This window comes from Elephantulus edwardii, unplaced genomic scaffold (assembly GCF_000299155.1).
Source record: "Elephantulus edwardii isolate Elephantulus edwardi_28Jun2011 unplaced genomic scaffold, EleEdw1.0 scaffold00167, whole genome shotgun sequence".
Lineage (NCBI taxonomy): Eukaryota > Metazoa > Chordata > Mammalia > Macroscelidea > Macroscelididae > Elephantulus > Elephantulus edwardii.
Window position 1 is genome coordinate 3,185,182 of NW_006399917.1, and position 17,341 is coordinate 3,202,522.

General features: G+C 45.0%; 1 protein-coding gene across 1 annotated transcript in view; it reads right to left on the minus strand.

The window, feature by feature from the left end:
- Positions 1–17,341, minus strand: part of TBC1D1 (TBC1 (tre-2/USP6, BUB2, cdc16) domain family, member 1) — a 378,557-nt gene that overhangs the window by 124,005 nt on the left and 237,211 nt on the right. The window contains exons 9-12 of the mRNA XM_006895424.1: positions 16,675–16,955; positions 14,080–14,241; positions 13,159–13,278; positions 11,742–11,881 (exon numbers count right to left, since the gene is read on the minus strand). Coding sequence (XP_006895486.1) covers positions 11,742–11,881; positions 13,159–13,278; positions 14,080–14,241; positions 16,675–16,955 — 703 coding nt within the window. The remainder of the gene's footprint in view (positions 1–11,741; positions 11,882–13,158; positions 13,279–14,079; positions 14,242–16,674; positions 16,956–17,341) is intronic.

Sequence of the window (17,341 nt, forward strand, 5' to 3'; positions counted from 1 at the left end):
TTCACTCAGCATAATGTCCTCCAGGGTCACCCATTTTGAATAATATTGCCTGAGTTCCTTGTTTTTCAATGCAGCATAGTATTCCATTGTGTGACTATACCACAGCTTCTCTATCCACTCGTCTGTTGTTGGGCACTTGGGTTGTTTCTAACTCCTTGCTATTGTGAACAAAGCCGTGATAAACATGAGTGTGCATATATCTGCTTGGATGTCAGTTATGGTCTATTTTGGGTATATTCTCAGTAGTGGAACTTCTGGATCAAATGGTATCTCTATTTGTAACTTTTTGAGAAAGCGCCATACTGCCTTCCACAGTGGTTGCACCATCTTACACTCCCACCAACAGTGAGTCTCTCCACAACCTCGCCAGCATTTATTCCTTGCTGTTCTGTTAAATTTTGCTATTTTGACTGGGGTGAGATAATATCTCATTGTTGTTTTGAAGGTTTGCATTCTAGCTACATGAACTAACACCTGGTGGATGAGGGGCTTTCGACCTGCTATTCAATCTCTCTGCTCGCACCTCTCCATCCTGTCAGTTGGCTATAAATCTTGCTGGGATGTGGGAAGCTATGCCATTTGATATTTCAAATACCAGTAGGGTCCCCCAAGGTGAACAGGCGTCAGCAGGGATTCCAGAGTTGGCTGGGCCAGGAAGAACATTTTGGCCACCTACCTCTGAAGTGATGTCACTTTAAAGATTAAGGTGCACCTGAATCACGCCATGGTCTTTGCAAGTACTTCCTATGCATCTGAAAGTTGGTCAGTGACAAAGAATGACAGAAACAGAATCGGTGCCTGTGAGTTATAGTGTTAGAGAAGAGTAATCAATGTCTCACAGGCTACCAGAAGAACAAACAAAGAGATCTTGGAGAAGGTCAACCAAAGTGCTCCTTAGAGGCAAGGAAGGTGAAGCCTCATCTCACATACGCTGGGCATGTTTTAGGAGGGGCTAGTGGTTGGAGAAGGACATCATGCTTGGAAGGGTGGAGGCTGAGCGAAGGAGAGGGCGATCCTTGAGGAGGCGGGTAGACACAGTGACTCTAGCAACGGGCTCCAGTACATCTGGGATGGTAAGGATGCCACAGGATAGAGCGAGGTTCAGATCCATTGTTTACAGGGTCACTATGAGCTGTAGCTGACTTGAGAGCACCCAGAAACAACAAACTCTGAAACAAACTCGCCACTGAAACAAGACGAGTAACCACAGAGGAGCCAGAACAGTGTGAGAAGATGAGTCCCCTAGGTGGGAGGGCATTTCAAATGTTCAGTGTCCACAGCAGTGGTCATCAGGGAGATGGCCTCTGACTGGGCAGCAGGTCCTTATGAGTATAAAACAACGGGTCAGAAACTGGGCAGCAACAAACAGCAATGATAAGAGTCTCCTCTCTGAGACTGTTATCCCATGGACTGCCCAAACAACAAACAAGTCTGTTCTGGAGGCAGTGAAATCCGGGTGGCACTTAGAGGCAAAGAAGGTGAGACTTCATCTCACTTACTTGGGGCACGTTGTCAGCAGGGACCACACCTTGGACAGACAGACAGCATGCTGGGAAAAGCAGAGAGTCAGTGAACGAGAGGAAGACCCTCAACAAGATGGACTGCCACAGTGACTGTAAAAACGGACTCAAGCATATCAGAGATTGTAAGGGCGAGGCAGGATAGGATAAGGTGCAGATTTGCTGCTCCTAGGGTCGCTGGGGGTCGTAGTTCACTCGATGGCACCTAACAACAACAATGCCTCTGACACAGGCTGTAATATCTAATATCACAGAGATCATATTCTCCTCACTAGAAAAATGCAACTTGCATATGAGTAAGAATTACAATGGCTCTCATTATCATTTGGTAAGCTCTACTGCAAAGAAGAATTCTATTTCAATAATAATATAAATATCATGCATTATTGTTGTTGTTATGTGCTATTGAGATGCCTATGACTCATAGCATCCCGAAGTACAGCAGCTCTAAAGTCCACCCTGTTCTAAGCCAGTCTCACTAAATCTGACATACCACCCCCATTGCCTCAGTCATTATAACAATTTGTCTTACCCGGGGTCTTCCTCCCCTGCGCTGTCCCTCCACCCTTCCAAGCATGATGTCTTTCTCCAAGGACCAGTCTCTTCTGGTCACATGCCTTAAGTATGTCAGACAGAGCTTCAAAATCCTAGCCTCCAAGGAGAAACTTGGTTTTACCTTCTCCATGAAGTCTTCTTGTTTTCTTAGCAGTCCTTGGTATGTTCAAGACTCTTCTGCAGCATCACAATTAGAAGGCATCAATTCTCCTTCTGTCATCCTTAGTCACTGTCCAACTCACTGAAGCATAACAAGTAATTGCAAAGACCATGGCCTGGATTAGGAGCATCTTAGTCTCTAGACTGACACTGTTGCTTTCCAGCACTCTGGAGAGGTCCATGACAGCAGATTTTCCCAATGCAATTCGTCATGTGTCACTGTGTTATTGTTGTTATGTGTTATAATAAACAATAAATATAATTCCTATAATAATAAACAATAAATAGACTTTATACCTTGGATGAAATGGATTACCTCAGTGACTGGGAAAATGGGGGAAGGTGTGTCAGAGACAATGAAATTGGCTCAAGATAGAGCAGGGTTCAGAGCTGTTTCACTTAGGGTCACTATGAGTTGGGAGTCAACTCGACAGCACATAACAACAACAATAATTGTTAATATGATAATGAATACAATCTAAAATATAATAATAATTGAGATTGGGAATCCTGAAACACTTAATTATGCTTACAAGAAATCTGTACCTAGACCAAGAATCTGTTGTCCAAACACAACAAAGAAAAACTGTGTAGTTTAAAATTTAGAAAAGTATGTATCAAGGTTGCAACCCTTCTCCATAACAATTCAATCTGTATGCTGAGTAAATCATTCAAGAAGCTGGAATCTAGAAAGAACAATGTGGCATGAGGATTGAAGGAAGACGCATCAACAACCTGCATTATGTAAGTGACACAAATTTGTTCACTAAAAATGAGGAGGACTTGAAGTGTTTGCTGTTAAAGATCAAAGACTACAGCCTTCAATGTGGATTACATTTCAGCATCAAGAAAACAAAAATGCTCACCACTGGACCGACTGGAGAAAAGATGTCAATTGTCAGCAATTTCATCTTATTTGGATCCACAGTCAACACCCTCAGCACCAGCTGTTAGGAGAGCAAGAGACCTACCGCCTTGGGAAAGTCCACTGTTGGCAACCTCTCTGATTTACTGAGGATCTTGATGTCAGTTTGAAGACTAAGATGTGCCTGATTCAGGTCATGGTCTTTTCAATCATTTGATATTCATCCAAGAGCTGGACAAGGAATAAGGATAACAGAAGAATTGATGCCTTTACGCTGTTGTGCTGAAGAAGAGTAGTGAGTATCTCATGGACTGTCAGAGAACAAACATATATAAATATATACTGGACAAAGTGTAGCCAGAGTAAACTTTGGAGGCAAAGATGATGAAGCTTCTTCTCACATACTTTGGCCATATTATTAGGAAAGGCTACTCCTTGGAAAGTAACATAATCCTTGAAAGGCAGAGAGTCAAAGAAGGAGGGGAAGACCCTCAATAAGATGGATTGACACCGTGACTGCAGCAATGGGCTCAAACAATGTCAGAGATGATGAGGTTGGCACAGGATAGGACAGGGTTCAGAACTGTTGCTCACGGTCTCTATGAGTTGTATGCAACTCGACAGCACCTAAAAACATTGCAAAGAAATATGATTTCTTGGCTGTTTCATTATGTGTTCACAGGATACAATTGTAATGATCAATCTGTTGTTGACTGAATAGCCACTCATGGCTTCTTCTGGCCAGCATTTAAATCAAGACAAGAGGCATTGTGACTTAAGGCTGCCGTAGCTCAACTCCCATCACCCCTTCTGGCTGCACCAACAACTTGGAAAACCTGATAGGAATGCAAATTCTGAGTCTTCCCCAGGGAATTCCAGATCTGGAATTAGATACTCTAGGGGTGAGGCCCAACCGTGAGAGTTCTGACAAGTTGTCTGAGGATTCTGGGACACCCTCTGCATGAGAGCAACTGGAGGAAAGGTTTACCAGTTGCCACTGAGTGGACTCTAACTCACAGTGACCACACGCACTTGCTTCTACAGGGTTTTCTTGATTATTTCTCTCCTGTGTTGAATCAGAGTTTATTGTAAATGTGTGGTCATTTGCCTAACAACACTTCAGCATTATATGAGCGATGTGTGGTCTTCTAAGATGAGTCCAGTCCATACCTCAGGTGGCTGGCTGGCTGGCATTAGAAGGTCTCTAGGCAGGAATTCAGGAAATCAGGACTAGGATGCATCTGGTCCAAGTCATGGTCCTCTCAACTGCTTTCTATGCATATGCGAGCTGGCCAATGACTAAGGATGACAGAAGAAGAACCAATGTCTTTGAGTGGTGGAGAGCTGGCCAGTGACTAAGGATGACAGAAGAAGAATCAATGTCTTTGAGTGGTGGTGCTAGAGATTAGTGTTGCCCATACTACAGACTGATAAGAGAAAGAACAGTCTGTCCTGAAGAGGATGAAACCAGGTTGCTCCTTGGAGGCAAGGATTCTGAAATTCTGTATGACATACTTTGGGCATCTTGTCAGGAAGGCCTGGTCCTTGGAGAAGGACATCATCATGTTTGGAAGGGTAGAGGGACAGCACAGGAGAGGAAGATCCTGGAGGAGATGGATTGGCTCAGTGGCACTGAAGTAAGATGTATTGGAGATACTGAACTTGGCTCAGGCTTTGGCAAGGTTCAGAATTGTTCATAGGGTTGCTACGAGTCATAGTCACACATTACAGCAAGAGTCAGGACTTCGTAATCCATAGGGGTAACGTGTATTTCAAACGCCACTGAAATCCACACCAGAGGGTGAATCAGAGTAAAACTCCTCCACAAGGTTTCAAAGGCTGTTTTCGGAAGAAGAACACCAGTCCTTCTTCCTGAAGCGTCTCTATAACCGTCAACCTCTTGATTAGCAGTCAGGCACTCAATCATCTGAGCTACCTGAGAAGTACTTTAAAGAAATGTAGCTCCGCTCCAGACAAATGACACCAACTTGTGGCCCCTTGGGCTGTTCGAAGGGGCCTGTGGGAGCTGTTCACACAGGCTCCCAACTCCCAGGAGAGGCTGCTCCCTGTGGTCTTGGCTTTCTCCACCTTGCCAGGCACTTCTGAGGCTGTACCAGAACCCTCCGCACTTTCCCCGGTGGTGGGTGGCAGGGAAGGAAGAAATGAGGCCAGCTGCTAGGGAGACAAGAGCTGGGGACCAATCCTCCACCTCAACCTTTTAGAAGTGAAGACAACAGTTCACAAAGAAGGTTCCATGCCAATCAAACCTAAATATACGCCCACGTAAAACACATACCCATGAATATTCCTAAGAGCATTATTCACAATCACCAAAAAGTAGAAATAATCCAAAATGTATGAGCACTCAAATCACGGCCATTGCGTTGGCTTCAACTCTTAGGGAGCCTCTGCTGAGTTCCTGAGACTGCAAATCCCAACAGGAGGTGACCTCCTATCTTTCTCACAGGGACACCTGGTGGACTCTGCTTTTAGGTCAGCAGTGCAGCCCCCTATGGATGAGGTCACCAGAGCTACGTACCCCCTCACTCAGTCACTGCCATCGAGTCAGACCCAACTCACAGCTGATCCTCCAGGGGGTGTTCCAAAGGTGCGATCGGCATGGGGACAAAGGGCCTAGTTTCTTTCCAAGGGACCATCAGTGGACTCGAACCATCAGAGAGGTGCCACCTTTGAGTTAAAAGCAGCTAGAGCTATAGACTATGCTGCCAGAACTCCCACTCTCTTATCTGTGGACACCATCTGGCACACCTATATTTTGGAACATTATTTTTGGGGGGAGGTAGGGGGAAATAAAGAAAGGAAAAAAGTACTAATACATCCATGTTACAAATCTGATGACTAATATGAAAGAAGCCAGTCACAGAGGACCAAATAGTATAGTGTTCCACTCACAGGAAAATGTACGGAAAGGTAAATCAACAGAGTCAGAAAATAGATTAGTGGTTGTCTAGGGCTTGGAGTGAGCATTGGTGGTGGTAAGGAGCTGTGCTGCCAATTCAAAGGCACTCAGTTCAAATCCACCAGCTGCTCTGTGGGAGTAAGATGGGCCACCTCTTCCTGTGTGGTTTACAGCCTTTGAAAACCCACTGGAGGGGTCAGTTACAGGTCAGTTCTGGAGAACAACAAGGAGGCTTGGGGTGGGGAAGAATGGGGAGTGACAGCTATGAGGTTTCTTCCAGGAGGACCAAAGTGGTCTAAAATAAGCTTCTGAGATGGTTGCACAATCCTGTGACATGCAAGAAAACACTGAAGTGTATACTTTAAACGAGTGGGCGTTAAATCTCAGGAACTAGTTTGCAAAACACAAACACTTCCTGCCACAGAGCCCCTGGTGAGGGTAATCAGACCTCCCAGTGGGGCTGTGGCCATGGAGCAAGGAAATCACGGGCTGGAGGGGCTGGCTCTGCAATGAGGCACGTGGGTCTCACTGCTGACTCAGAACTGACTCCTGGCTGATGCTCCAGCAGGCTTTTGGAGGCTGTAAATCACACAGAAGCGGACTGCCATCTTTCTCCCGATGGAGGGGCTGGTGGACGTGAACCAACAGACAGAGAGGTGATGCCTTTAGGTTTGCAGAGCATCTGTCTAAGGACTAAACCATCGGAGCTCTCCAGGGGCAGTGAGGGTGCACTCAACTCTTAGGATCACGTAAATACAGGGTCAGCGCTTTCATGAATGCTTCCTTAAATTCAGCCATTTAAGCCTAGGGTGAACCCTGCATGCTTGTGTCACCCAAGGCTGAAATCTGATTTTGCGGTTGCTTTGACTTCTGAGAGTAGTTCTGATAGCTACCAGCTCAAGGCGGCAGTTCAAATCCACCAGCTGCTCTTAAGAAGAAAAGACAGGTAATTTCCTCTCATGCAATCTGCAGCCTCCCTGATGTTCACCGGGGGTCAGCTGTGAATCCATCTGCATCCACAGGCAACAACTTTAACTCATGTTTGGAAATAGCTACAGATTTTGCTCCCCGAAAGGTATTTTCCAATTGCTTGCTGTAAAAACTTCTCTATCTCTCTGATGACTACAGATTGGAGGTCGAAGTGGAGAAGTTAAAATTTTTCATTTTTCATTTTATCCTGGCGATAAAAGGCACATGTTCTGGAGTCAGATTAGCCCCAAGGAGGTACCCTCTGCCAGAAAAGGTGGTGTGGGCATCATCCTTGGTCACCCAATAGCGCAGCAGCAAGCAGGGACTGAACCCCAGACCCCAGTTCCACCCATGCCTGAGTCCTCAGCCCCAGCTACCTCTGGTTGATATGCTGTCTGTGGCCCCTACCACCATCCTCCAGCCTTTACACAAATGAGTCCTTTTACAGCTGACTGACAAGTAAAACACCAGGGACTCTGGTGGCCTAGTGGTAAGAAGCTGAGTTGCAATCCTGAAGGCACAGGGCTTGAATCCACCAGCTTCTCCACAGGAAAAGGACGGGCAATCTCCTCCTGTGTGATTTACTGCCTCTGAAAACCTGCTGAAGGGCTAGATAAAAGGTTGGTTCCGACTCAGCAACATACAATAATGATGACAACTAGGAAAAGTCCAGCAAGTTAACTTAAAACTGTTAACAAGTACAGAGATCTAAGCCAAGGTCAAATGTGCCTTTCTCTGTGAAATTCCACTTCTGTAGTAATATGCCAAGAAGTTTCACCAAAGAAAAGAACACAAAACCCCAAGTAGCTTCAAACTATGGAATACACATGCCCACATACATTTCTGGTGCACAATATCTCATCTTAATCCTTATCTTCATTCACCACACACAGAAAAGCAAAGCCCACAAACAGTAAACGAAGACTAATTGTACACAACCATGTGTCTCCAGCACTGAGACATTTTCTTTCTTGTTTTACCCACTCCCTGTAAAAAATGAAAGGGAAATGCCTCGATTTCAGCAAGCAGCTCTCCATTCACATAAGTGGCGAATGAGCAAGGAAGAAAAATACTGTGGCAAAAACAAAACAAAAAGGCAAGCATATTTCTTCCCCCAACTGGAAAGAGACCAGAGCAGTCAGGACACAGGGAGCAACAGCGCCACCAAGTGGTGAGTTTCTCAGGTCATCCTCAAAACTCAAACTTCATTATCTTGTCTCTGTAAACCCACCAGAAGGTCCAGCTATGGGGTGGTTTGGCTCTATGGTGCATAACAAGTTGGAACACACCCACAGCTGGCCCTCCAGTGTGTTTTCAGGAGCTGTAAATCATCTGGGACAAGACAGTGTAAGTCTCCCACTGAAGTCTAAATGTAGGCAGTAGTCAGGAACTTATTACAAGGGTGGTGGAGAAGGAGGAATTAAAAAGACATGCCCAGACTTGATCATCGCTGGGGCAGCATAGAGGTAGCCCTTGAAGAGAGACATACCAGGAAAGACAGGAGTCAGCAAAGACAGGAAGTCCCTGAATGAGATGGAATTACCCAGTGAGTAGCTATCACAATAGGGATAGAGTGGCTGTTCACAGGGATGCTATGAGTGGGAGATGACTTGATGGCACCTAACAACACTAACTGGAAATTAATAACTACTGATGAAAACAAAAGGGCTGTGGTTGAACACGGATGTGAATGTCATGCTCTTCTTTTCCAGTAAAGTTTCACTTGTCATTATTTCATTTCTATTACCCATTATAACTTCCCAGTGGTACAGCCGGAGGACCAGCTATGAGTTGGTTCCCACTGGATGGCACATAACAACAACAATGAAATTCTTGCAAGTCAATCAAACCATATACTTTCCTCACTGTCCACAAACACATAAAATAGTCATCAAACTGTTCAGATTACAACCATGGTTCCTATTGCAGCCAACTAGTATCTTTCTTTTTTAAAATTTTTTTCTTCTTTTTTTTACCAATTTATTTACAAAATTCTAATACAAATTCAAAAAAAATATTTCAATTTCCCTAACTCCCCCCATCAAATTGTACAACCCAATGATTAATCCTCTCTTGCCCCTGTACATCCACATCCCTCTGCTTCAAGCCACTCACACTCCTCCTGGATCTTTATACGCATTCTACAATAAACGGTTTTATATAATATTTATCCTTGTGGGACTGAGTTAATTCACTCAGCATAATGCTCTCCAGTCCCTCCCAAGTTAGGTAATTATTTACAAAGTTATTGCTCCTGCGTACTGCACAGTATTCCACTGTGTGAGTGTAAGATAATTTCTCAAACTATTTGCTTGTAATTGGACATTTGGGCTGTTTGCATTTTCTTGTGATGGTAAATAATGCCGCTATAACCATTAGTGTACAAGTCTACTATCTATCTTAACCTTACCATTGATTACACACTCTCACACATCTCTTTTCTACAAAAGCACTCTGAATACTTCGGTTTCACTGGACTGTTTGCTTATCCAGGGAGCTCTGGTGGCACAGAGGTAAGTAGTTATGCTACCAACCCAAAGGCATGTGGTTCAAATCCATCAGCTGCCTCTCTTTTCTCCACTGTTAGCCAATTTCTAAAACCAGAATCCCCCAAATAAGAGAAATTCTATTTTTTTCCCACATTCATCAGAATCCGTATCTCTTGCAAACATCAGTTTGAAATTACAAGTTTTTGCTTAGCTATGTTTTAGTATTAAGAGAGTGGTTGATAAAAAAAAAAGAAAGGAAAAAAAAGAGAGAGTGGTTGATGAAGTGGATGGACTATGTCTGCCTTGTTTTCTTTCTCCTTGAAGGAGGTTTTGAGATTTCCTATCTATTTAACTAAGGTTTGCATTCAAACTCAACTAATTGCCATAGCTGACCCTCTAGGAGGTTTTGAGAGATTGTAAATCATACGGGAAGAGAATGCCCATCTTTTTCCCTGGTATACACTGCTGGTATATTTGAACTGTGTACTTTTGAGTTGGCAGCTCAATTCCTTACCACTAAGCCACCAGAGGGCCCTAGAAAACTCTATGACATAGTTCCGCTCCAGTCTATAGGGTCTTTATGATTTAGAATCCAATCAACACGCACAACAGTAAATCCACTGTTTCTTACATTGCTTCTGTATGAGAAACTCACCCGTGTTCCAACTTCTATGGAAGCAAAAAATAATAACGCTATCACTTTACATTCGATCCATCTTTAAAAAATCTTAAAACTAACTCATTTCTAACTCAATGCAATTCCAGGAGAAATGGGGAGGTTCAATATTACTGGAACCATTTATAACCAAAGGTAAAGTGATGTGACTGGCATTATGTCATGTGCCAGTCAGCTGAACTTAAACCAGGATCCAAACCCTGTTTTACTTTGGCAGAGGATTCATTTTTAAAAAAATAAGTATTCTAGCAACCTGTGCAGAAATCGGCCCAGTGGCAACTAGTTCCTGGCTTCTACATGGTGCACAGAGGTATGTCAAGAGAAAAGAGTGACCCCTCACTGGTGGCGATCCGAAGATTGCAAGCCATCTTTGGCATGCCATTATTTTGTTTTCTATTTACATTATCTGGTTGAGATTACTAAGAAAAAGAAAATATGTGCTACTGAAGTTAAATGATGTCACTGGACAGAGGGGAAAAAATCTTAAAGTCAATGCAACTATTTTTTTTTTAAATTTTTTTTATTTTATTATTTTTGTGTGAGTACCGTCAAATCAGATCTGACTGGTACAGGAGGAGATTGTCCCTCCTTCCCTGGCAGAGCATCTGGTGGATTCGAACTGCGTGCCTCTGGGATTGTAGTCGCAGGTCCTAACCACTAGGCCACTAGAGCTCCCCAATGCAACTATTTTTATATTCACTTTTTGTTATAACTCAATATCGGCACCCTAGTGGCACAGAGGTTAAGTGCTCGGCTGCTCACTGAGGTATAAATGGCTCTGTGAGAGGGAGATGACAGTTGGCTTCCATCAAGATTATTGTTGCTGTTGTGTTTCATCATAGAGTTGGAACGGACTCATAGCTGACCCTCCAGTGGGTTTTCAGAGGCAGTTAACAGCATAGGAGGAGACTGCCCATCTTTCTCCCTGGGAGCATCTGGTGGCATTCAAACTGCCTACCTTCGGGATTGCAGCACAGCTTCTTGCTACTAGACCACCAAAGCCTTGGAGATCCCATGGGCGGTTCAACCGTCCACATGCGTGCTTTGAGTTGGGATGGATTCAGGGGCAATGGGTTTGGCTTAAGTCGAGACAGAAGCATGCTCTCCCTTTCGTTAGGTGGCATGAGAGGATGCAAGGACACAAGCTGGTCCTCCCATAAGCCCAGACTGACAGATAGCAATCATGCCAGGGTGGGGCATCACATTGACCAGAGAGTTGAGTGTGGGGGGTCCCTCTAATGCCACACCACGCATCAACCATATTTAGTGATCAGGGAGGAGAATACAGGCACAGTGGAAAGGAGAAGATAGAAGGAGGGACATGAGCCCAGATGTCTCAAAAGCTCCCATGTCACCCAGCTCAGGGTGGACGCACCATCTCCAAACGTCACTTCCTGTTTCTGGTCTACGTGGGCCGTGGGAATCTTCTGGAAAACAGCCCAAGCCCTGTCCCAAGAGCTTCTTTCTCAAGGAACTTTGAACCAAGGGCTGCTTTGCCTCACAATCTCGTTTTATGTTACTTCCACTGAGCACACTTTGTTCAGGAGCCCTGCACCAGGCACGCCTGCGTTGGCAGGGACCTACTCACCCTCGTATCTGCCCGGAGACTCGCTGGCTTTCTGCGGGGTCGCCACCCGGAGGAAGATCTGCTGCCTCCACGAGTGCCTTCGGGTCTTCACGGGGGTCCCAGTGGCGTCACCTGGGTGGTTGGTTTTGGGCTCAAAGTCCCTAAAATTATAGGATAAAGGACTTAGCACTCATGGGGAGGCATCAACGGTTGTCGCTGTGTTTTTCAGTTTGACTCTTTTAAAAAGAAAGCATTAACGCATAAATTTTCTTGGTATAAACAAACACTATTAGGTACTCATTGGATTTAAGTTACCGTCCCAGGAGGGCTCAGGACACCTGAAGGAAAGCATCTATCTTACAGGAGAGAATACGGTCCACTGACCACCAGCTTCTCTCAACCTCTGTCCTGGGGCCTATGCAGGATAGAAACTACCTGTAGGGAACACTGCCACAGGGCCCTAATCCACAGCGGCCTGTGTGTGCAGACTTTCTCAACAGATTCATGGTCATCATGTGCTGCCCCCAAAATAAGAAAGGTTCTGGTTAAATTGCATCAAGGCATTAATTACCTAAATCATTCCATTTCTTCCAATGCACAGGACAAGCTGGGGTGGCCCATGCCACACACATACTCAATCAGGAAGGCCTTCAGTGAGATGGGCTGGAACAACCAGCTCAAGCTTATCAACAACTTGGGACAGACAGGGCTTTGTTCTGTGGCATCCACACGACTACCTCAAGAGCACCTTACAGAAATAGGCAACTCCCTGAACTTACATCTTAGTTAGGACAGTGAGCTCATTACCCTGAAACACTGCCTCCAACTCTGGAGAACTGGTTACAATTTTCTTCAGTCTTCTGGTGATACCAATACCCAAACCAAACCCAATGCTGTCAAATTGATTCCGGCTCAATACACTAATCCTGGTGGTTCAAATCCAGGAGCAGTTCTTCAAGAGAAAGACTGGTCTTCTCCTCCCACGAGATTTACAGCTCAGATACCCAATGGAGGGTTCATATGAGTGGCAGAGAGTGAATTGAAACTGAAGAAGGTGACTGTACAATTTTAAATGATTCTGAGGAAGAAATAAGAAGAAGTTCTTGTGGCTTAGTGGGAAGGAGCTGTGCCGCCATCCAGAAGGCACGTGGTTCGAATCCACTAGCTTCTCCAAGGGAGAAAGATGGGCTAAGTCCTCCTTGCGTGATTAAATTGCCTCTGAATATCTGCTGGAGGGTCAGCCATGGGTCAGTTCCAACTCAATAATGCCCAACAACAATAACAAGAAAAAGATATAAAATACAATAAGAAAAAAATACGATAGATTCAGCTACAATCACTTTTAAAATGGCAAAAGAGCAGTTTAAAAAAATTCCTTTATCAATCAATAATTTAACATTTATCATGCCAGGCTTAGAAGATCTAAATGAAACCCTACCTTTTTGAGTTCATAAAGTCAGAGGTGTTATTTTCATCTACAGGAGCCAGAAATTTTAGAAAATTTGGCACAGAAGAAGAAGAATGGAGTTTTTTCCGCAGGGCATTACGGTAGGAGACGCTGAGAGTGTGGTTGAAAAAAGAGTTTAGGATAAAGAAATATAAACACACAAAAGCATAAAACATAAACGTCAAAATAAAAGGAACATTTTAAGAAAAGCAAATCAGGTAAGAAACTGGAAACATTCTAAATGAGGCTTTAACTTTCTTGTTCAGTCAATATAGGGAAATCAATGACTGAAAAAATGGAAACAAAAAAAAAAAAAAAGATAGTCAATCTTTCAATAACTTCCTTTTAATCAGAAATCATGCTCCTCCTTCACTCAGGAAGTTGCTGGTATGACACAGATTACAGTGCGCAGGGCAGAAACATCTGCTCCATCTAGTTAGTTCCAATTTAAGACAACTGTACTCCGCAGAGTTTAAATTGGCTGATTTTGTTTTGTTTTAATGTCACTGCCAGGCCTTTCCTCCGAGGTGCCTGGGGTGGAAGGAAGACATGACTTAAACCTCCCACCTTCTGGTTAGGAGCTGAGCATGTGAACCCTTTGCCCACCCTCCCAGGGGTCCCCCGCTATCAAACACAGCCATTGTTAATCTGGGAGCAGGTGTGCCGGGCTAGGAGCATGTGAAAATAAGCACATGGTAAACGGCCAGCCATCAAGACTCGTTTTCAAACTACTGGTGAGAAATCGAACAGCACCATCAAGTCCTCTCAGCTGGAAGGATGGACAGACACACACAGGCGTGCACAAAGGCAGTGGTCCCGGGGTCTGTGTGTGGGCCCCTTCCCCTCCAGCCAGCATGGCGTGGAGTTTCTGGGATGACAGACGACACTCAGCTGGCCATGCAGGGCGCTCACCTCTTGGGCACAGCATTCCCACTCTGTTCTCCACTTGAGTTATGTTTTAGATACTTAAAGAAATTGGGCGAGGAGGCGGAGGGATTAAGACGAGGTGAAGGAGCAGGAGCTGCCGGCTGACCTGAGCCACTCTGAGATTTGCCCACAGGAGGATGGTTCGCACTAGGGAGTGAGTCGAAAGAAAGTACGGGAGGGTTAGAGAGGAGAGAGGGGACACACGCAGAGCAAACAGCAGGGAGACGGGGCCTTTCTCTCCCCTTCACCTCCACAGCTCACTGATCTCTCTGGCTAAGGCAGTCTTCTGGAAAAAGGAGAGAAGGAGAGAGGTCGTGACTGGCCACCTCTCAAATATCTGCTATGCAGTAGGTACTTGTTCCTCGACAGGCTGTTCCCAATTTACAATGCGGTTCTCCTCAGACAAGCCTGTGGAAAAGTCTGTTCTAAAAGAATCCAAATTTCTCCTTTTTTAAAAAAACCCTTTTCCTTATTAATGCCTTTTTAAGTCAGTCTCTGTATAAATCTGATCTCTATCTGTGTTTAAGGGAGCTCTGGTGGCCTAGTGGAAAGAAGCTGTGCTGCAATCCCAAAGGCACGTGGTTCAAGGCCACCAGCTTCTCAGTGGGAGGATTAACACTCTCTTCTCTTGTGATTAAATGCCTCTGAAAACCCATCACAGGGTCCGCTATTTCCGACTCTAAGGTATACAACACAACATTTGTGTTTAGAGGTTAGAAACATTTTATGTCAACTTACAGATCTATTTTAACACTGTATGTAGTACATAATGGTAATGATAGTATGTACCCATCAGGGGGGAAAAGTGCATCTCATTAGAATCTGTTGTAAGCTGGGCTAAGTTGGGGACTAGAGGCACTTGCTTTTGAGGAACTAACAGGAAAGTAAACAAACAAAAATCTACTAAAAAGAAAATAAAGATATTTTTAGGAAGCTTCTCTCTGAAATGGACAATATCCTGCCAAGTTTCAATGTCTTGTCTCCTGAAGGTAGCTGGGGAAAGGGTTCTCTGTAAGGCAGAAGGAAAAATGAACCAGGACGGACAGACACTTCCATTCTCTCATCCACTACCCAGGTCCAGCCCTCCCCTCGGAAGCTGCATTCTTGGGAGGAAGGAGAAGGGCAACAAACGGGCAAGGACACTCATTTTCTGCTACAGAGGCTGACTTGGCAAAAGAATGGGAGTCCTCCAGGCAGGAATGCTTCTCCCACCTCTGAAGGCGCTGGACACAGACATGAGAACACAACAGCAGAAAACGGAGAAGCAGCTTTAACAGGCAGCCTCAGAACAGCTAAGAACCTCACACAGGCCCAGCTCAACTCCGCCAGTCCCTGAAATGTTACTCTCATTAGATGCTAGTTCCTCAAGTACATCCTGACATAAGATCCTGGACCAGAGCCATCCAGAGGGACCCCTAAGATCCACAGCTAACTTCTTTCCGAGCTGACTGAAGACAAAGCTCAGCAGTGGCTCCGCTGCACCTTTGCAGGGCTGTGGATGCTGACTTGTCCTGTCTGCACCCGCAGCCCTTCAGCCTCCTCTGCGCAGACTCCTCACTCTCCCTGCATGAGCTTTGTGGACATGTATGTCCGGTGGTTTCTGGGGACTGGACATGCATGAAGACAAACATATATGCTGCTCTGTAAGGTGAGAGATTTTCAAGAGTTATGTTTAAAGCTAGCTCAGTGTCCACTTACAGTCCTTAGCATTTGCCAGGGCCAATCTATTCCCCAAGGGATCCTAGAGGGGACAGGGAGAGTTTGGATCTCCGTATCACATATCCATCTCTAAAGCCAGAAACTCTCAACTGCTCTATGGATCTATTTTTAGTAAGATGAATCTAGAAATCTCACACTGGCAGACCCTGGGACACATCTCTCAACACATCACAGAGAGAAGGTGAGCAAACTGACCAAGGTCACCACTAGTTCATGAAGGAACTGGGACCAAAACCAGGGCCCCGAGTCCCTTTAGGTATCTATGGCACTGCACAGATTACCTCCACCTGACAGTGATTCGGATTCAGATTTTTCAAAAGAGCAAGACTGCTGGAGGCACAAATTTTGTACAAACTGAGATGCCTGCTGGCAGGCTGGTTTCCTCTGTGTGATATATGTACCATACGCATGAACCATAAACCGTTTAGACACAAAGTCCAGTAACCTCCACTGTCTGGCTACCTCTCCTCACAGCTAGCAGCTAGGTCACAATGTTAATAATGCCTCTTGTATTGTTCAAGAAATAATTACTACACATTTTCAGTACTTCTTTGCTAACCTTTACTTTTTCCTCATAATACTCATACTTGGTACTTCAACAACACTAAGTCTTCCATGTCCCTATTTCCTAAGGGATTAGTGTCAGAAAGAACACTGATTTAAGTTTTTCTGGGGGTTCTGTTGGTTTTTTGTGTTTATTTTTTTGTTTGTTTGGTTGGCTAGCTTTTTTTAAGCTGAGAATCGCCCTGTCTGTCTCAGGTTCCTCTTTCACACAGCAAACACACCTCAGATGCACATACCTAAGTTTGTCACCAACGTACTATTTAATAACAAACAAAGTATGCTATGAACAAATCTTACTTCCGCTCATGAGGCGTCTCTGTGCTCACTGAGTGGTACCTCATGAGTTTCCTCTGTGCGGCCCCTGGAGAGGCCTCGGCAGCTCCTGGGGGCTCCTGGCTGCCGGTGGGGAAATGGCTCAGGGTGTTGGCTCGCCGTCGGAAGCCCTGCTGGGGCGAGAGGGGTGCGGGATCCTCCGGGAGCTGGCTCTCCGAGTCACTGGACAGGTCATCTGAGGAGCCCAGCAGCTTGAAGGAGCTCTTGGACAGTGGCAGGGCCTCCTTCTCACACAACGGTGCCTCCTGGTACCAAAAACACAGCAGATTGGCAGTGTCACAGCAAAATCACAGGATGCGACAACTCTAATTCCAGAAGCCCTGGGAACACAGTGGGGAAGCATTTGGATGCCAACCCCTAAAGCTCAATGGTTCAAACTCAGCAGCAACTTTTATGGGTGGCGGGAGGGCAGAGGGGAATAAAGGATCTGGTTATCTGCTCCCATAAAAATTTGTTGTCTGCACACCCACGTTTATCACGGCTTTGTTCACAACAGCAAGGAGTTGGAAACAACCTAAGTGCCCATCAACAAACAAATGGATAGAGAAGCTGTGGTGTGTGGAATACTATGCTGCATTGAAAAACAAGGAAATCACGCAATAGTATTCAAAATGGGTGACTTTAGAGGACA